The sequence below is a fragment of the Salmo trutta genome, chromosome 34 (assembly GCF_901001165.1).
Source record: "Salmo trutta chromosome 34, fSalTru1.1, whole genome shotgun sequence".
NCBI classification, from domain to species: domain Eukaryota; kingdom Metazoa; phylum Chordata; class Actinopteri; order Salmoniformes; family Salmonidae; genus Salmo; species Salmo trutta.
This window is the reverse complement of record NC_042990.1, coordinates 42,538,399-42,558,977: the sequence shown is the minus strand read 5'-3', so window position 1 is coordinate 42,558,977 and position 20,579 is coordinate 42,538,399. Positions and strand designations below refer to the sequence as shown.

The 20,579-nt window shown below is 47.2% G+C and overlaps 1 protein-coding gene across 1 annotated transcript; it reads left to right on the top strand.

Moving 5' to 3' along the window:
• Positions 1-1,478: 1,478 nt before the first annotated feature.
• Positions 1,479-17,467, top strand: LOC115173258 (angiopoietin-2). Its single transcript, XM_029731174.1, has 3 exons — positions 1,479-2,528; positions 14,470-14,625; positions 16,952-17,467. Exons 1-3 carry the CDS (start codon positions 2,205-2,207, stop codon positions 17,465-17,467), a joined length of 996 nt encoding a protein of 331 aa, XP_029587034.1. The 5' UTR covers positions 1,479-2,204.
• Positions 17,468-20,579: the final 3,112 nt, after the last annotated feature.

Genomic DNA, 20,579 nt, shown 5'->3' with positions numbered 1-20,579 from the left:
CCGCCAGAGCCGCCCGCCAGTCAGGAGCCGCCAGAGCCGCCCGCCAGTCCGGAGCCGCCAGAGCCGCCCGCCAGTCCGGAGCCGCCAGAGCCGCCCGCCTGTCCTGAGCCGCCAGAGCCGCCCGCCTGTCCTGAGCCGCCAGAGCCGCCCGCCTGTCCGGAGCCGCCAGAGCCGCCCGCCTGTCCGGAGACACCAGAGCCGCCCGCCTGTCCGGAGCCGCCAGAGCCACCCGCCAGCCCGGTGAGTCCTGTGCCTACGCCTAGGGCCAGGCCTCTTACATGTCTCCTCAGCCTGGTGAATCCTGGGTCAGTGCCAACGGAGCCGCCAGGGACGCCCGCCAGCCTGGCGCAGCCATCGCTGCCCGCCAGCCGGGTGCAACCAGGGCCGCCCGCCAGCCGGGCGCAGTCTGGGTCGCCCGCCAGACCTTCGGCGCGGCCAGGTGCGCCACCTAAGAGGGCGATGCCAAGGGTGGAACAGAGGCCACGTCCCGCACCTGAGCCGCCGCCGTAAGAAGGCCCACCCGGACCCTCCCCTTCAGTGTCAGGTTTTGCGGCCGGAGTCCGCACCTTGGGGGGGGGGGGGTACTGTAACGCCCTGGCCATAGAGAGGGGTTTTTGTTCTTTATTTTGGTTAGGCCAGGGTGTTACATTGGGTGGGCGTTCTATGTTCCTTTTTCTATGTTTTTGTATTTCTTTGTTTTGGGCCGTGTGTGGCTCCCAATCAGGCACAGCTGAAGGTCGTTGTTGCTGATTGGGAGTCACACATAAAGCATGTTTTTCCTTTGGGTTTTGTGGGTAATTGTTTCTGTTAGTGTTTGCACCTGACAGGACTGTTTGGCTGTCAGTTTTCTTGTTTTGTTTGTATAGTGTTCTTTCTTTATTAAATATTCAATGATGAACACTAACTCCGCTGCACCTTGGTCTACTCTCTCTCACGACAGCCCTTACAGAGAGAGATAGAGACAGAGAGAAATAGTTAGAGAAAGATAGAGAGTGAGAGAGTAAGATTTAGAGAGAGAGAGAGAGAGATAGAGAGGGAGACAGTTAGAGAGAGAAACAGAGAGTGAGAGATTGAGAGAGTAAGATAGAGAGAGATAGTTAGAGAGAGAGAGAAACAGAGAGTGAGAGGGTAGGGAATAATGAGCAGATCATTTTCCCAGGTTCTTGTTATTGTGGTTGTGTGGCTCTGCATTTCTGTGGCTTCCTCTCACCCCTGTTGCAAGGGAGGGGGCAAGGGAGGGGGCAAGTGAGGGGGCAAGGGAGGGGACAAGGAAGCGAGAGAGAAGGAGCACCCCTGTGTGGGAGGGAGTGTGTAGTAGCAGTCCTATGAGGGAGGGAGGGAGAGAGCGAGTAGGAGCAGCCCTATGAGGGAGGTAGAGAGGGAGAGTGATAATTTGTTGAAGCAGGAGGGGGTATAGAGAAGGAGGGGGTATAGAGAAGTGGTACACTCAATCACTACTGAGACACTTCAGCCAACATCTCAAACTCAGCTGCTCTTTCTCTTCTCTCCTCTTCTTCTCTCCTCCTCTTCTCTCCTCCTCTTCTCTCCTCCTCTTCTCTTCTCCTCCGTTCTGCTCCTCTCTTCCAGGCGAATGAACAAATACAGCCTGAAAAAAAGCAAGCAAGCGAGAGAGAGAGAGAGAGAGAGATAGGGAGGGAGGGAGGAAACACAAGGCAACAATACAGGAGGTTAATAATCAGACTGGGGAGTTAGCAGCTTGTTTCCTGGAGTGAGTAGTCCCAGCTGAACACCACGGAGAGAATAGGAACCAATCATCTCTTCGTGTGTGTGTGTGTGTGTGTGTGTGTTTGTCCAGACAGAGAAGAGTGGAATAGTAGTAGCTAGTTTTGGGGGAAGACAGCTGGACCACAGATCATCTGCCAACTGAAAGAGGAGCAGCAGCAGACAACTCCAAGAAGAGAAACATACTGTGGAGAAATTGAAGACAGTTTGACATCTCCAAGAAGAGAAACATACTGTGGAGTAATTGAAGAGAGTTTGCGCCTGATGGGATGAGAAGAAACTGAAAGACACTCAAAGAGACTGAAAGAGAAAGTCAAGGAGGGAGAGAAAGAGAGACCCTTCTGGTTAATCGAATCAAGATAAACTCTTTCGGTGTTCTACTCTGCTCTGCAAAGTGTGACAACCCTCCATCTCCCCTCACCCCTTCTCCCTCTCCTCCCCCTGTCCTCATCTCACCTGAGATGGGCCGGCTGCTGGCCTTATCCCTGGCCTACCTGGTGTACCTGTCGACTGCAGTGATTGGCTCAGAGAAGAAGCAGCACCTGGTGCAACATGGACCCTGCAGTTACACTTTCATACTCCCCGAGGTGGAACACTGCCAACCCCTCAAAGACTACCAGGTCACCAATTCCCTCCAGAGGGACTTCCCACCACCGCCAGCCCCCGACCCAGGATCGAGTCACCCTGAGCAGGCCAAAGCTCAGCCCGCTAGGCCCTCGCGGCAGGAGAGGAAGCTGGAGAGTCTGCGGAGCTCCACAGAGAATAATACACAGTGGTTGCAAAAGGTAAGACTCTCTGTCGTTGTGTGGTGGCATCTTCCTCTAGTTTTTCAACACGCTTCTCTCTCTCTCTCTCTCTCTCTCTCTCTCTCTCTCTCTCTCTCTCTCTCTCTCTCTCTCTCTCTCTCTCTCCGTCTCTTTCTCTCTCTGTCTCTCTTTGTCATTGATGTTCATTTCCTTCGATTTTCTGTTTGAAATTTTTAGATTTGATAGGGAAGCTGAGGTCAAATATACTGTTTAGACTTTCTACTGCCAAGTTTACACCTTCACTATTACAGTGGAAAACAAGAAAATGTCTAGAAGGGATTAAATTTGTTGTTGCCTAATTGTTTTTTGTTAAGTTTCCAAACTGTATTCCTTCCATCGACAGCATTTCTTAATGTTACTCAGTTCCTTTGGCTTTGATGCCTCATGATTGAGTATTGCTCTGTTCCAGTAGACTGTGATTTAGCTGTGATCTGATAGGGGTGTCAGTGGGCTGACTGTGAACACTCTGAGAGACTCTGGGTTGAGGTCAGTGATAAAGTAGTCTACAGTACTACTGCCAAGAGATGAGCTATGGGTGTTTCTACCGTAGGAGTCCCCTCAAAGCCTACCATTGACTATGTACAGACCCAGCGTGCGACAGAGCTGCAGGAGTTGTGACCCGTTTTTGTTGGTTATGTTGTGTTAGTTGTGCCTAGGGGGACATATGGGGGAGGGAATGCTGGTCCCTCCAGGTAAGTGTTTGTCCTCCTGTGTGTTGAGGGTGCCAGGTTCTGATCCAGTTCTGGCATTTAGGTCGCCATAGACGAGTACATATCCCTGGGCTTGGAAATGATTGATTTCACCCTCCAGGATGGAGAAGCTGTCTTCATTATAGTATGGGGATTCTAGTGGGGGGATATAGGTAGGATGGAGAAGCTGTCTTCATTAAAGTATGGGGATTCTAGTGGGGGGATATAGGTAGGATGGAGAAGCTGTCTTCATTATAGTATGGGGATTCTAGTGAGGGGATATAGGTAGGATGGAGAAGCTGTCTTCATTAAAGTATGGGGATTCTAGTGGGGGGATATAGGTAGGATGGAGAAGCTGTCTTCATTAAAGTATGGGGATTCTAGTGGGGGGATATAGGTAGGATGGAGAAGCTGTCTTCATTATAGTATGGGGATTCTAGTGGGGGGATATAGGTAGCACACATGAGGACATTTTTCTCTGTTGAGATCATTTCCTTTTGAATTTCTAGCCAAATGTAAAATGTTCCTGTTTTGATTAATTTAATAGTGTGGGTTAGGTCTGCTCTATACCAGATTAGCATACCCCCTGAGTCCCTTCCCTGTTTCACACCTGGTAGTTTGGTGGATGGGACTACCAGCTCTCTGTAACCTAGAGGACAACCAGTGGGTCCGTCTCCTCTATACCACCTGGTAGTGTGGTGGATGGGACTACCAGCTCTCTGTAACCTAGAGGGCAACCAGTGGGTCCGTCTCCTCTATACCACCTGGTAGTTTGGTGGATGGGACTACCAGCTCTCTGTAACCTAGAGGACAACCAGTGGGTCCATCTCCTCTATACCACCCACCTGGTAGTGTGGTGGATGGGACTACCAGCTCTCTGTAACCTAGAGGGCAACCAGTGGGTCCGTCTCCTCTATACCACCTGGTAGTGTGGTGGATGGGACTACCAGCTCTCTGTAACCTAGAGGGCAACCAGTGGGTCCGTCTCCTCTATACCACCCACCTGGTAGTGTGGTGGATGGGACTACCAGCTCTCTGTAACCTAGAGGGCAACCAGTGGGTCCATCTCCTCTATACCATGTTTCTTGTAGGATGACAATGTCTGTATTTCTGATTTTCTTTGGTGAAGTCCAGGTTCCTGCTCTTTAGGCCAAAGGCAGATGACCTCAGGCCATGGATATTCCAGGATGAGATAGTGAGGCTTTGTGTTCCATAAAGTGTCCAATGTTGTTGTTCTTGTGGTTTGGCCTCAGGCCAGTAAGTGTGAGCAGAGCCTGATGAGCATCTGGTACATTCCATTGGCTTGGGCTAGTGTAAGAGTGGGGGTTGGGCCTGATTGCCTGCTCACGGCCTGGGCTTATGCGTGACTTCCATGTTGAGGCTCTCTTTGTGGGTTGTGGGGGGCATGGGGTGGGCAGGAGGGGCATATGTCTGATCTGAGGGGGCCTATATGGGGTGTGGGCATGGTTGACTTAGGGGGGATGTTGATTGGTGGGGTGTGTATGTGGCTGGTGGTGTTGTGGTCTGGATGTAGGTCCTCTCGGCGTGGGCCCTCTATGTGTAGGTCCAGGGGGGGGGGGCGGTCCTCTATGTGTAGGTCCAGGGGGGTCCTCTATGTGTAGGTCCAGGGGGGGGTTCCTCTATGTGTAGGTCCAGGGGGGGGTCCTCTATGTGTAGGTCCAGGGGGGGGGCGGTCCTCTATGTGTAGGTCCAGGGGGGGGTCCTCTATGTGTAGGTCCGGGGGGGGGGTCCTCTATGTGTAGGTCCAGGGGCGGGGGTCCTCTATGTGTAGGTCCAGGGGCGGGGGTCCTCTATGTGTAGGTCCAGGGGGGGGTCCTCTATGTGTAGGTCCAGGGGGGGGTCCTCTATGTGTAGGTCAAGGGGGGGGTCCTCTATGTGTAGGTCCGGGGGGGGGGGGTCCTCTATGTGTAGGTCCAGGGGGGGGGGGTTCCCACAGGTCTGGGAGAGTGTCTCGCTGGTCTGGGCGGGGTGTCTATTGATCTGTTGCTCCTGTGTGAAGTGTTCGATCTGCGTTTAAGAGCGATGTCCTTTAGTGTCCGGGTAAAGGTGGGCACTGCTGCCTTGTATAGGTGGACCTGGTCATAGAGGCTGTTCAAGTCCAGGGTGGAGTGGTGGGCCAGGTAAACATTTGACGCACAGTCACGGGAAATACTTGTGTTTACCCGCTGTATTGTAGCAGGGTGGAAGTCTTTTCATGGTAGCAGGGTGGCGATAACCACTTGTGCATTGGGGAAAGTAGAAGAAGCTTTATCAGTCACTCCCTTCAGTGCTGTGGCCACCCTTCCCTGCTCTGTTCTCAGGTGGTTTGTGCCTGTGTGTATTATTATGGTGAACCTAGTTGGTCCTCAGACAGAAGGTCTAGGGGGCTGGGTGAACCTAGTTGGTCCTCAGACAGAAGGTCTAGGGCGCTGGGTGAACCTAGTTGGTCCTCAGACAGAAGGTCTAGGGCGAGCTGGGTGACCCTAGTTGGTCCTCAGACAGAAGGTCTAGGGGGCGCTGGGTGAACCTAGTTGGTCCTCAGACAGAAGGTCTAGGGCGCTGGGTGAACCTAGTTGGTCCTCAGACAGAAGGTCTAGGGCGCTGGGTGAACCTAGTTGGTCCTCAGACAGAAGGTCTAGGGTGCTGGGTGAACACTATGTCCTGGTGACATAGTGTTGTGGAGGGTAGTATCCTGTATATGTCCTGGTGACATAGTGAAGGTTATGTTGTAGAGGGTAGTATCCTGTATATGTCCTGGTGACATAGTGAAGGTTATGTTGTGGAGGGTATTATCCTGTATATGTCCTGGTGACATAGTGTTGTAGAGGGTAGTATCCTGTATATGTCCTGGTGACATAGTGTTGTAGAGGGTAGTATCCTGTATATGTCCTGGTGACATAGTGTTGTGGAGGGTAGTATCCTGTATATGTCCTGGTGACATAGTGAAGGTTATGTTGTGGAGGGTAGTATCCTGTATATGTCCTGGTGACATGGTGTTGTGGAGGGTAGCATCCTGTATATGTCCTGGTGACATAGTGAAGGTTATGTTGTGGAGGGTAGTATCCTGTATATGTCCTGGTGACATAGTGAAGGTTATGTTATGGAGGGTAGTATCCTGTATATGTCCTGGTGACATAGTGTTGTGGAGGGTAGTATCCTGTATATGTCCTGGTGACATAGTGAAGGTTATGTTGTAGAGGGTAGTATCCTGTATATGTCCTGGTGACATAGTGTTGTGGAGGGTAGTATCCTGTATATGTCCTGGAGACATAGTGTTGTGGAGGGTAGTATCCTGTATATGTCCTGGTGACATAGTGAAGGTTATGTTGTGGAGGGTAGTATCCTGTATATGTCCTGGTGACATAGTGTTGTGGAGGGTAGTATCCTGTATATGTCCTGGTGACATAGTGTTGTGGAGGGTAGTATCCTGTATATGTCCTGGTGACATAATGTTGTGGAGGGTAGCATCCTGTATATGTCCTGGTGACATAGTGAATGTTATGTTGTGGAGGGTAGAATCCTGTATATGTCCTGGTGACATAGTGAAGGTTATGTTGTGGAGGGTATTATCCTGTATATGTCCTGGTGACATAGTGTTGTAGAGGGTAGTATCCTGTATATGTCCTGGTGACATAGTGTTGTGGAGGGTATTATCCTGTATATGTCCTGGTGACATAGTGTTGTGGAGGGTAGTATCCTGTATATGTCCTGGTGACATAGTGAAGGTTATGTTGTGGAGGGTAGTAACCTGTATATGTCCTGGTGACATAGTGTTGTGGAGGGTAGTATCCTGTATGTGTCCTGGTGACATAGTGAAGGTTATGTTGTGGAGGGTAGTATCCTGTATATGTCCTGGTGACATAGTGAAGGTTATGTTGTGGAGGGTAGTATCCTGTATATGTCCTGGTGACATAGTGTTGTGGAGGGTAGTATCCTGTATATGTCCTGGTGACATAGTGTTGTGGAGGGTAGTATCCTGTATATGTCCTGGAGACATAGTGTTGTGGAGGGTAGTATCCTGTATATGTCCTGGTGACATAGTGAAGGTTATGTTGTGGAGGGTAGTATCCTGTATATGTCCTGGTGACATAGTGTTGTGGAGGGTAGTATCCTGTATATGTCCTGGTGACATAGTGTTGTGGAGGGTAGTATCCTGTATATGTCCTGGTGACATAGTGTTGTGGAGGGTAGTATCCTGTATATGTCCTGGTGACATAGTGTTGTGGAGGGTAGCATCCTGTATATGTCCTGGTGACATAGTGAAGGTTATGTTGTGGAGGGTAGAATCCTGTAAATGTCCTGGTGACATAGTGAAGGTTATGTTGTGGAGGGTAGAATCCTGTATATGTCCTGGTGACATAGTGTTGTGGAGGGTAGTATCCTGTATCTGTCCTGGTGACATAGTGTTGTGGAGGGTATTATCCTGTATATGTCCTGGTGACATAGTGTTGTGGAGGGTAGTATCCTGTATATGTCCTGGTGACATAGTGAAGGTTATGTTGTGGAGGGTAGTAACCTGTATATGTCCTGGTGACATAGTGTTGTGGAGGGTAGTATCCTGTATGTGTCCTGGTGACATAGTGAAGGTTATGTTGTGGAGGGTTGTATCCTGTATATGTCCTGGTGACATAGTGTTGTAGAGGGTAGTATCCTGTATATGTCCTGGTGACATAGTGTTGTGGAGGGTAGTATCCTGTATATGTCCTGGTGACATAGTGTTGTGGAGGGTAGTGTCCTGTATTTGTCCTGGTGACATAGTGTTGTAGAGGGTAGTATCCTGTATATGTCCTGGTGACATAGTGTTGTGGAGGGTAGTATCCTGTATATGTCCTGGTGACATAGTGATGTGGAGGGTAGTATCCTGTATATGTCCTGGTGACATAGTGTTGTGGAGGGTAGTATCCTGTATATGTCCTGGTGACATAGTGTTGTGGAGGGTAGTATCCTGTATATGTCCTGATGACATAGTGTTGTGGAGGGTAGTATCCTGTATATGTCCTGGTGACATAGTGAAGGTTATGTTGTGGAGGGTAGTAACCTGTATATGTCCTGGTGACATAGTGTTGTGGAGGGTAGTATCCTGTATGTGTCCTGGTGACATAGTGAAGGTTATGTTGTGGAGGGTAGTATCCTGTATATGTCCTGGTGACATAGTGAAGGTTATGTTGTGGAGGGTAGTATCCTGTATATGTCCTGGTGACATAGTGTTGTGGAGGGTAGTATCCTGTATATGTCCTGGTGACATAGTGTTGTGGAGGGTAGTATCCTGTATATGTCCTGGTGACATAGTGAAGGTTATGTTGTGGAGGGTAGTAACCTGTATATGTCCTGGTGACATAGTGTTGTGGAGGGTAGTATCCTGTATGTGTCCTGGTGACATAGTGAAGGTTATGTTGTGGAGGGTAGTATCCTGTATATGTCCTGGCGACATAGTGAAGGTTATGTTGTGGAGGGTAGTATCCTGTATATGTCCTGGTGACATAGTGTTGTGGAGGGTAGTATCCTGTATATGTCCTGGTGACATAGTGTTGTGGAGGGTAGTATCCTGTATATGTCCTGGAGACATAGTGTTGTGGAGGGTAGTATCCTGTATATGTCCTGGTGACATAGTGAAGGTTATGTTGTGGAGGGTAGTATCCTGTATATGTCCTGGTGACATAGTGTTGTGGAGGGTAGTATCCTGTATATGTCCTGGTGACATAGTGTTGTGGAGGGTAGTATCCTGTATATGTCCTGGTGACATAGTATTGTGGAGGGTAGTATCCTGTATATGTCCTGGTGACATAGTGTTGTGGAGGGTAGCATCCTGTATATGTCCTGGTGACATAGTGAAGGTTATGTTGTGGAGGGTAGAATCCTGTAAATGTCCTGGTGACATAGTGAAGGTTATGTTGTGGAGGGTAGAATCCTGTATATGTCCTGGTGACATAGTGTTGTGGAGGGTAGTATCCTGTATCTGTCCTGGTGACATAGTGTTGTGGAGGGTATTATCCTGTATCTGTCCTGGTGACATAGTGTTGTGGAGGGTAGTATCCTGTATATGTCCTGGTGACATAGTGTTGTGGAGGGTAGTGTCCTGTATTTGTCCTGGTGACATAGTGTTGTAGAGGGTAGTATCCTGTATATGTCCTGGTGACATAGTGTTGTGGAGGGTAGTATCCTGTATATGTCCTGGTGACATAGTGATGTGGAGGGTAGTATCCTGTATATGTCCTGGTGACATAGTGTTGTGGAGGGTAGTATCCTGTATATGTCCTGGTGACATAGTGTTGTGGAGGGTAGTATCCTGTATATGTCCTGATGACATAGTGTTGTGGAGGGTAGTATCCTGTATATGTCCTGGTGACATAGTGTTGTGGAGGGTAGTATCCTGTATATGTCCTGGTGACATAGTGATGTGGAGGGTAGCATCCTGTATATGTCCTGGTGACTTAGTGTTGTAGAGGGTAGTATCCCGTATATGTCCTGGTGACATAGTGTTGTGGAGGGTAGCATCCTGTATATGTCCTGGTGACATAGTGTTGTGGAGTGTAGCATCCTTTATATGTCCTTCTGACATAGTGTTGTGGAGTGTAGCATCCTGTATATGTCCTGGTGACATAGTGTTGTGGAGGGTAGTATCCTGTATATGTCCTGGTGACATAGTGAAGGTTATGTTGTGGAGGGTAGTATCCTGTATATGTCCTGGTGACATAGTGAAGGTTATGTTGTGGAGGGTAGTATCCTGTATATGTCCTGGTGACATAGTGTTGTGGAGGGTAGTATCCTGTATATGTCCTGGTGACATAGTGTTGTAGAGGGTAGTATCCTGTATATGTCCTGGTGACATAGTGTTGTGGAGTGTAGTATCCTGTATATGTCCTGGTGACATAGTGATGTGGAGTGTAGCATCCTGTATATGTCCTGGTGACATAGTGTTGTGGAGGGTAGTATCCTGTATATGTTCTGGTGACATAGTGATGTGGAGTGTAGCATCCTGTATATGTCCTGGTGACATAGTGTTGTGGAGGGTAGTATCCTGTATATGTCCTGGTGACATAGTGAAGGTTATGTTGTGGAGGGTAGTATCCTGTATATGTCCTGGTGACATAGTGTTGTGGAGGGTAGTATCCTGTATATGTCCTGGTGACATAGTGTTGTGGAGGGTAGTATCCTGTATATGTCCTGGTGACATAGTATTGTGGAGGGTAGTATCCTGTATATGTCCTGGTGACATAGTGTTGTGGAGGGTAGCATCCTGTATATGTCCTGGTGACATAGTGAAGGTTATGTTGTGGAGGGTAGAATCCTGTAAATGTCCTGGTGACATAGTGAAGGTTATGTTGTGGAGGGTAGAATCCTGTATATGTCCTGGTGACATAGTGTTGTGGAGGGTAGTATCCTGTATCTGTCCTGGTGACATAGTGTTGTGGAGGGTATTATCCTGTATATGTCCTGGTGACATAGTGTTGTGGAGGGTAGTATCCTGTATATGTCCTGGTGACATAGTGTTGTGGAGGGTAGTGTCCTGTATTTGTCCTGGTGACATAGTGTTGTAGAGGGTAGTATCCTGTATATGTCCTGGTGACATAGTGTTGTGGAGGGTAGTATCCTGTATATGTCCTGGTGACATAGTGATGTGGAGGGTAGTATCCTGTATATGTCCTGGTGACATAGTGTTGTGGAGGGTAGTATCCTGTATATGTCCTGGTGACATAGTGTTGTGGAGGGTAGTATCCTGTATATGTCCTGATGACATAGTGTTGTGGAGGGTAGTATCCTGTATATGTCCTGGTGACATAGTGTTGTGGAGGGTAGTATCCTGTATATGTCCTGGTGACATAGTGATGTGGAGGGTAGCATCCTGTATATGTCCTGGTGACTTAGTGTTGTAGAGGGTAGTATCCCGTATATGTCCTGGTGACATAGTGTTGTGGAGGGTAGCATCCTGTATATGTCCTGGTGACATAGTGTTGTGGAGTGTAGCATCCTGTATATGTCCTTCTGACATAGTGTTGTGGAGTGTAGCATCCTGTATATGTCCTGGTGACATAGTGTTGTGGAGGGTAGTATCCTGTATATGTCCTGGTGACATAGTGAAGGTTATGTTGTGGAGGGTAGTATCCTGTATATGTCCTGGTGACATAGTGAAGGTTATGTTGTGGAGGGTAGTATCCTGTATATGTCCTGGTGACATAGTGTTGTGGAGGGTAGTATCCTGTATATGTCCTGGTGACATAGTGTTGTAGAGGGTAGTATCCTGTATATGTCCTGGTGACATAGTGAAGGTTATGTTGTGGAGGGTAGTATCCTGTATATGTCCTGGTGACATAGTGTTGTGGAGGGTAGTATCCTGTATCTGTCCTGGTGACATAGTGTTGTGGAGGGTATTATCCTGTATATGTCCTGGTGACATAGTGTTGTGGAGGGTAGTATCCTGTATATGTCCTGGTGACATAGTGTTGTGGAGGGTAGTGTCCTGTATTTGTCCTGGTGACATAGTGTTGTAGAGGGTAGTATCCTGTATATGTCCTGGTGACATAGTGTTGTGGAGGGTAGTATCCTGTATATGTCCTGGTGACATAGTGATGTGGAGGGTAGTATCCTGTATATGTCCTGGTGACATAGTGTTGTGGAGGGTAGTATCCTGTATATGTCCTGGTGACATAGTGTTGTGGAGGGTAGTATCCTGTATATGTCCTGATGACATAGTGTTGTGGAGGGTAGTATCCTGTATATGTCCTGGTGACATAGTGTTGTGGAGGGTAGTATCCTGTATATGTCCTGGTGACATAGTGATGTGGAGGGTAGCATCCTGTATATGTCCTGGTGACTTAGTGTTGTAGAGGGTAGTATCCCGTATATGTCCTGGTGACATAGTGTTGTGGAGGGTAGCATCCTGTATATGTCCTGGTGACATAGTGTTGTGGAGTGTAGCATCCTGTATATGTCCTTCTGACATAGTGTTGTGGAGTGTAGCATCCTGTATATGTCCTGGTGACATAGTGTTGTGGAGGGTAGTATCCTGTATATGTCCTGGTGACATAGTGAAGGTTATGTTGTGGAGGGTAGTATCCTGTATATGTTCCTGACAAAACATCCAAGTTTATCTAACTCTAAATCTATCTTTTTTTAAGAAAATGCTGAAAAATGCAGGAGCTTATCTGATCAAGACCTCTAGCCTGCAGTCTCTCTGTCTCTCCGTCTCTCTCTCTCTTTATCTCCGTCTCTCTCTCTCTCTCTCTCTCTCTCTCTCTCTCTCTCTCTCTCTCTCTCTCTCTGTCTCATGTTCCATGTAGTGAATCTGTTATTCAATGTGTTTCTATGGGCTAATAACAGTAATCTGTTATTCAATGTGTTTCTATGGGCTAATAGCAGTAATCTGTTATTCAATGTGTTTCTATGGGCTAATAGCAGTAAGGACTATCTGTTATTCAATGTGTTTCTATGGGCTAATAGCAGTAATCTGTTATTCAATGTGTTTCTATGGGCTAATAGCAGTAATCTGTTATTCAATGTGTTTCTATGGGCTAATAGCAGTAATCTGTTATTCAATGTGTTTCTATGGGCTAATAGCAGTAAGGACTATCTGTTATTCAATGTGTTTCTATGGGCTAATAGCAGTCATGCCAAATTCAACGTTTCATCCAATAATTGCTTTAGTATATGATTTGGGTCTTACATTTCTAAATCAAATTGCTAAACGATCTTTAAACAATTCCATCTGTTAGTCTAAAACCTCCCTCCCCTGTCTGCCTGTCTGCCTGTCTGCCTGTCTGTCTGCCTGTCTGTCTGTCTGTCTGTCTGTCTGTCTGTCTGTCTGTCTGTCTGTCTGTCTGTCTGTCTGTCTGTCTGTCTGTCTGTCTGTCTGTCTGTCTGTCTGTCTGTCTGTCTGTCTGTCTGGTTTTAACAGAAACATATTTGTCTCAGTCTGATAATACTGTAGTTGTTCATCCTGCGACGGGGACCCAGTGGTCTTAAATACACACACACACACACACACATACGAACACACACACACACGCACGCTCGCCAGCGTACATACCGAACTCATACACACTCATACACACATACCCGCACATACGAACTCACACACACACACACCCGCACACGCACAAACAAACTCACACACACACATCAGAGGTTATGTCTCCTATACAGTACCAGTCAAACGTTTGGACACACCTACTCTTTCAAGGGTTTTTCTTTATTTTTACTATTTTCTACATTGTAGAATAATAGTGAAGACATCATAACTATGAAATAATACATATGGAGTCATGTTGTAACCATTAAAGTGTTAAACAAATCAAAATATATTTTATATTTTAAATTCTTCAAAGTAGCCACCCTTTGCCTCGATGACAGCTTTGCACACTCTTGGCATTCTCTCAACCAGCTTCATGAGGTAGTCACCTGGAATGCGTTTCAATTAACGGGTGTGTCTTCTTAAAAGTTAATTTGTGGAATTTCATTCCTTCTTAATGCGTTTGAGCTAATCAGTTGTATTGTGACAAGGTAGGGTCGGTACACGATTCCATGTGTGTTATTCCATTGTTATTCCATTGTTTCTACACTATTATTCTACAATATAGAAAATAGTAAAAATAAAGAAAAACCCTGGAATGAGTAGGTGTATTCAAATTTTTTACTGGTACTGTATATGAAACCTCGCTGTTGATAAAAACAGGAAGCATCTGGACAGAAGTTGCCCTTAGGCACAGATCAGGGATCAGTTTACCTTTACCCCAGCCCCCCCCCAAACACCCCCCTCCCCTGGGTGGCCATTTTGGTTTTTGCCCCAGCACTATACAGCTGATTCAAATAATCAACTAATCATCAAGCCTTGATGATTTGTTTCAGCAGTATACTGTTACAGCAAAAAACAAAACGTGCACCCCTTGGGGTCCAGAGGACCAAGTTTGGAAAATGCTGCCTTATATCCTCTGCTGGGGAGGCCTCTGAATACCTCCCTGTCTGGTCTGTGTAGAGCCTCTGAATACCTCCCTGTCTGGTCTGTATAGAGACTCTGAATACATCCCTGTCTGGTCTGTATAGAGACTCTGAATACCTCCCTGTCTGGTCTATACAGAGACTCTGAATACCTCCCTGTCTGGTCTGTATATAGACTCTGAATACCTCCCTGTCTGGTCTGTATAGAGACTCTGAATACCTCCCTGTCTGGTCTGTATAGAGACTCTGAATACCTCCCTGTCTGGTCTGTATAGAGACTCTGAATCCCTGTATTCCAGCTGGAGAGGTCCATCCAGGAGAACCTGCGTTCTGGAATGGAGGAGATGAAGAGGAACGCTGTTCACACCCAGACGGCGGCCATGTTGGAGATCGGCACCAACCTCCTCAGCCAATCAGCTGAGCAGACCCGCAAACTGACAGATGTGGAGACCAAGGTAAGCCAATCAGGTGGACCAGATCTGAACACTACCTCTAACCTCTTCCATCTGTAGATCAGCATTAGCCTAGTGGTTAGAGCGTTGGACTAGTAACTGAAAGGTTGCAAGATCGAACCCCCGAGCTACGGAACACTGTTTGTAACAAAAATAAATAGGCTTTAATGAAACACGGCTTGTAACAGAAAAAATTAAAATTAGCAGTAAGCTTTAGTTGTCTTTTTGCACTGAGTCAATTCCTCACGCTGCTGTTTCCAACGTCTTATCATCGACTCATTAAGACCAAGCTCCCGTGCAGCAGCTCTATTTCCTTTTCCAACAGCCAGATCAATCGCCTTCAACTTGAAAGCTGCATCATATGCATTTCTCCGTTTCTTTGCCATGATGAGGGTGACAAAATGACTACCGTAATCAGAATGATGGGAAGTTTGAGAGCGCTCGATTTAATCTAAACAGTAAACAAAAAAGTTGTTTGACCTTAACCCGTTCGGTAATTTCATTGGTCTAATGAAAGCTTCATGCCGCCAAAAAACTGAGCACGTCACAGAATGTGTTTTTTTGGGGGAAAAAAATTGAAAGTGGGAAAAATCCATATATTAGCCGCGTCATTATTTAAGCCGTGATGTTCAAAGCCTGGGAAAAAAGTTGTGGCTTATAGTTCGGAATTTACGGTAGTTAATAAGTTGTCCCATGTGTTTTAGAGAAGACCAAGATGTCGTAGAGCAGACCAAGGTGTTCTAGAACAGACCAATGTGTCCCAGGTGTTCTAGAACAGACCAAGGTGTCCTAGGTGTCTCAGAACAGACCAAGGTGTCTCAGAGCAGACTAAGGTGTCTCAGAGCAGACCAATGTGTCTTAGAGCAGACCAAGGTGTCTCATGTGTCTTAGAGCAGACCAAGGTGTCTCAGGTGTCTTAGAGCAGACCAAGGTGTTCCAGGTGTTCTAGAACAGACCAAGGTGTCCCAGGTGTCTCAGAGCAGACCAAGGTGTCCCAGGTGTCTCAGAGCAGACCAAGGTGTCTCAGGTGTCTTAGAGCAGACCAAGGTGTCTCAGGTGTCTTAGAGCAGACCAAGGTGTATCAGGTGTCTTAGAGCAGACCAAGGCGTCTCAGGTGTCTTAGAGCAGACCAAGGTGTCTCAGGTGTCTCAGAGCAGACCAAGGCGTCTCAGAGCAGACCAAGGTGTCTCAGGTGTGTTAGAGCAGACCAAGGTGTCTCAGGTGTCTTAGAGCAGACCAAGGTGTCTCAGGTGTATTAGAGCAGACCAAGGCATCTCAGGTGTCTTAGAGCAGACCAATGTGTCTTAGAGCAGACCAAGGTGTCTCAGGTGTCTTAGAGCAGACCAAGGCAATTGTATGATTCATTGATTAGGTGAGTCGTCCCTGGTGTGATTTATTGATTAGGCTAGTTGTCCCTGGTGTGATTCATTGATTAGGCTAGTAGTCCTAGCAGTCCATGGTGTGATTTATTGATTAGGCTAGTTGTCCCTGGTGTGATTTATTGATTAGGCTAGTTGTCCATGGTGTGATTTATTGATTAGGCTAGTTGTCCATGGTGTGATTTATTGATTAGGCTAGTTGTCCATGGTGTGATTTATTGATTAGGCTAGTTGTCCATGGTGTGATTCATTGATTAGGCTAGTTGTGCATGATGTGATTAATTGATTAGGCTAGTTGTCCCTGGTGTGATTTATTGATTAGGCTGGTTGTCCCTGGTTTCTTTGTAATCGAAGGATATCCTGTGCCCCTCCAGGACAAGGGCTGGTGACCAAGGGTTGACCACCGCTCTGAGATCTGTTGTCTTTCAGCGTAAACACTTTGATTGACAGGCTGAGTTGAATTAGGTGACTGACCATCAGCCAGTTAAAACATCCCAACGCGGAGCCATAACACAGATGGTCCTTAGTTGTGCTGTTATTACAGGATGATTTGTTATGGTATTATCACAGTTCTTCTATCAGGATCTCTCTTTCTCTCTCTCTGGATCTGTGATGTCCAAATATTTTAACTGGTTGGTTATCAGTCTAGCTGCTAAAATATGATAAGATTGTAGGCCAGATTGCAATTGTCAAACTTCGATAACTCATATTTGACGTTGTATAACAGGGGCCCTTCCCTGTTTATCTAGCTGTTTCTGATGTGTGGAGCCTTAGGAAAGTAAATGCCCTTTTTCTCAATAATCTCCATGGAAGTAATTTAATACAGGTGTCTTGGTGATCAGAATGAGATCCTTAACAGCATCTTGATTTTAACGGTCTTTATCAGGTAAATAAATAACTCTTATTTTTTTAACTGTTACCTAACTTTGTGTCCCTCCCTCCCTCCGTAGGTGCTGAACCAGACCAGTAGAATGGAGATTCAGCTGTTAGAGTATTCTCTGTTCACTGACCGTCTAGAGAAACACATCCTCCAGCAGAATCAGGAGATCTCCCGACTCAACGATAAAAGCAGGTACAGCAGTCCTATCCAACACGTCCTCAGAGGGCCCTATCCACCACTCCCTCAGAGGGCCCTGTCCACCACACCCTCAGAGGGCCCTGTCCACCACACCCTCAGAGGGCCCTATCCACCACACCCTCAGAGGGCCCTGTCCACCACGCCCTCAGAGGGCCCTGTCCACCACGCCCTCAGAGGGCCCTGTCCACCACACCCTCAGAGGGCCCTATCCACCACACCCTCAGAGGGCCCTATCCACCACACCCTCAGAGGGCCCTATCCACCACACCCTCAGAGGGCCCTATCCACCACACCCTCAGAGGGCCCTATCCACCACACCCTCAGAGGGCCCTATCCCTATCCACCACACCCTCAGAGGGCCCTATCCACCACGCCCTCAGAGGGCTAGCCTAGCCACCACGCCCTCAGAGAGCCCTAACCACCACACCCTCAGAGGGCCCTATCCACCACGCCCTCAGAGGGCCCTATCCCTATCCACCACACCCTCAGAGGGCCCTATCCACCACGCCCTCAGAGGGCCCTATCCCTATCCACCACGCCCTCAGAGGGCCCTATCCCTATCCACCACACCCTCAGAGGGCCCTATCCACCACGCCCTCAGAGGGCCCTATCCCTATCCACCACGCCCTCAGAGGGCCCTATCCCTATCCACCACTCCCTCAGAGGGCCCTATCCACCACTCCCTCAGAGGGCCCTATCCACCACTCCCTCAGAGGGCCCTATCCACCCTACATAGTGCACTACTTTTGACCAGGGCCCAGGCACCCTATTCCCTACATAGTGCACTACTTTTAACCAGTGCCCAGGCACCCTATTCCCTACATAGAGCCCTCTGGTCAAAAGTAGTGCACTGTATAGGGAATAGGGTTCCTTTTGGGACATAGTAGGGGGTAGAATAACAGAGTGATCAGGTCATTACAGCTGTAGTCCAGGTGTTGTAGAATAACCTCTCTAGGGTATGTGGGATGCTAACGTCCCACCTGGCCAACATCCGGTAAAATTGCAGAGCGCCAAATTCAAAATACAGAAATACACATAATAAGCATTCATAAAATATACAAGTGTTATACATCGGCTTAAAGATGAACTTTTTGTTAATCCAGCCGCTGTGTCAGATTTCAAAAAGGCTTTACGGCGAAAGCATACCATGCGATTATCTGAGGACAGCACCCCGTGTAAAGAACTTTGGCGTGATCCTGGACAACACCCTGTCGTTCTCCACTAACATCAAGGCGGTGACCCGATCCTGTAGGTTCATGCTCTACAACATTCGTAGAGTACGACCCTGCCTCACACAGGAAGCGGCGCAGGTCCTAGTCCAGGCACTTGTCATCTCCCGTCTGGATTACTGCAACTCGCTGTTGGCTGGGCTCCCTGCCTGTGCCATTAAACCCCTACAACTCATCCAGAATGCCGCAGCCCGTCTGGTGTTCAACCTTCCCAAGTTCTCTCACGTCACCCCGCTCCTCCGCTCTCTCCACTGGCTTCCAGTTGAAGCTCGCATCCGCTACAATACCATGGTGCTTGCCTACGGAGCTGTGAGGGGAACGGCACCTCCGTACCTTCAGGCTCTGATCAGGCCCTACACCCAAACAAGGGCACTGCGTTCATCCATCTCTGGCCTGCTCGCCTCCCTACCTCTGAGGAAGCACAGTTCCCGCTCAGCCCAGTCAAAACTGTTCGCTGCTCTGGCACCCCAATGGTGGAACAAGCTCCCTCACGATGCCAGGACAGCGGAGTCAATCACCACCTTCCGGAGACACCTGAAACCCCACCTCTTTAAGGAATAAAGTAATCCTTCTAACCCCCCCCCTTAAAAGATTTAGATGCACTATTGTAAAGTGGTTGTTCTACTGGATATTATAGGTGAATGCACCAATTTGTAAGTCGCTCTGGATAAGAGCGTCTGCTAAATGACTTAAATGTAATGTAAATGTAAAAAAAAGCATACAAACATTTACCTGCCAAGTAGGGGAGTCACTAAAGTCAGAAATAGCGATTTAAAATGAATCACTTACCTTTGATGATCTTCATATGGTTGCACTCACAAGACTCCCAGTTACACAGTAAATGTTTGTTTTGTTCGATAAAGTCCCTCTTTATATCCAAAAACCTCCATTTTGTTGGTGCGTTTTGTTCAGTAATCCAATGTCTCCAAGGCGGTCACAGCTGGTAGACGAATACATACTAAAAGTACCGGTAAAGTTCGTCGGAACATGTCAAACGATGTTTATAATTAATCCTCAGGTTGTTTATTGTCTTTATAATCAATAATATTTCAACTGGACAATACCGTTTTCAATAGAAAGGAAAAATAAGAAATGGCGTGCTCAAAATAAAAGCATGAAACCATGTCTAAAGACTGTTGACATCTGGTGGAAGCCATAGGAACTGCAATCTGATACCTAACCCATTGGATTCTCTATAGGCATTGAGTTGAAAAACAGCCACATGAAAATAATTCCACTTCCTGGATGGATTGTCCTCGGGGTTTTGCCTACCATATCAGTTCCGTTATACTCACAGACATTATTTTAACAGTTTTAGAAACTTTAGAGTGTTTTCTATCCAAATCTACCAATTATATTCATATCCTAGCTTCTGGACCTGAGTAGCAGGCAGTTTACTTTAGTCGCGCTTTTCATCCGGAGGTGAAAATACTGCCCCCTACCAAAGAGAGGATAACAGAGTGATCAGGTCATGACAGCTGCCCCACATCTGGCCCCCCCACACACACACACACACTTCATGTGAATGACCTGGTCACGATATCTGTAAAACAATCATGTGCATCTTCAGAAGGGCAAACAGACACAACACCGGACAGTTCCAGTAGCTGTAAAAGAACAGACATAAACAGTCTGCTTGTGAGGGAAGTAGTTACTGATAGAATGACGCATTAGGATCTATTGGGGCTACCGTGTATGCTTATGGGGGGGTGAGGCCTTGCTGGGAACTTCTACTCGTCACACCCCCATCCCTGAAAAAGAGAGAGCTTTTTTTCCCTAGGAATTACATGCAAAAACATTTGAGTTTACTGCAAGTGTCCTTGGGGTTAGAAATTCCACCCTGAGATTGGCTACCTCTTTTATTTCCTGTGGGTTAAAGCCCTAAGAGAAAAAAAAATGATTTAGTCGTGACACTATTTACACAATGTTATTAGTATGGCATTGTTGGGGAACACTGGGAGAAGAATGGATGTGAAGCATTATCTAGTGTTCTGTCACCAAGAAGTCATTAGGATTAACAGCATTATGAGAAGTGCCATTTAAATCAATTCCAGTTGAGCTCCAGGTTTGTCCAAGGGCACAAACACAGCAGTTAGATGGATGTAAGACATACGTCCCAAAATGCACCCTATTCCATATGTAGTGCACTACTTTTGACAAGGGCCAAATGGCACCCTATTCCCTATTTGGTGCACTACTTTTGACCAGGACCCAAAGGACGATATAGGGAATAGGGTGCCGTTTGGGACTTGGGCAAGGTGTTTGAGAGCA

Bases quoted from the DNA above. Each gene is read 5' to 3' on its own strand.
- LOC115173258 (XM_029731174.1), top strand. From the start codon at position 2,205: ATGGGCCGGCTGCTGGCCTTATCCCTGGCCTACCTGGTGTACCTGTCG. The intron at 2,529-14,469 runs GTAAGACTCTCT...CCTGTATTCCAG, and splicing joins ATACACAGTGGTTGCAAAAG to CTGGAGAGGTCCATCCAGGA. The intron at 14,626-16,951 runs GTAAGCCAATCA...CTCCCTCCGTAG, and splicing joins TGACAGATGTGGAGACCAAG to GTGCTGAACCAGACCAGTAG.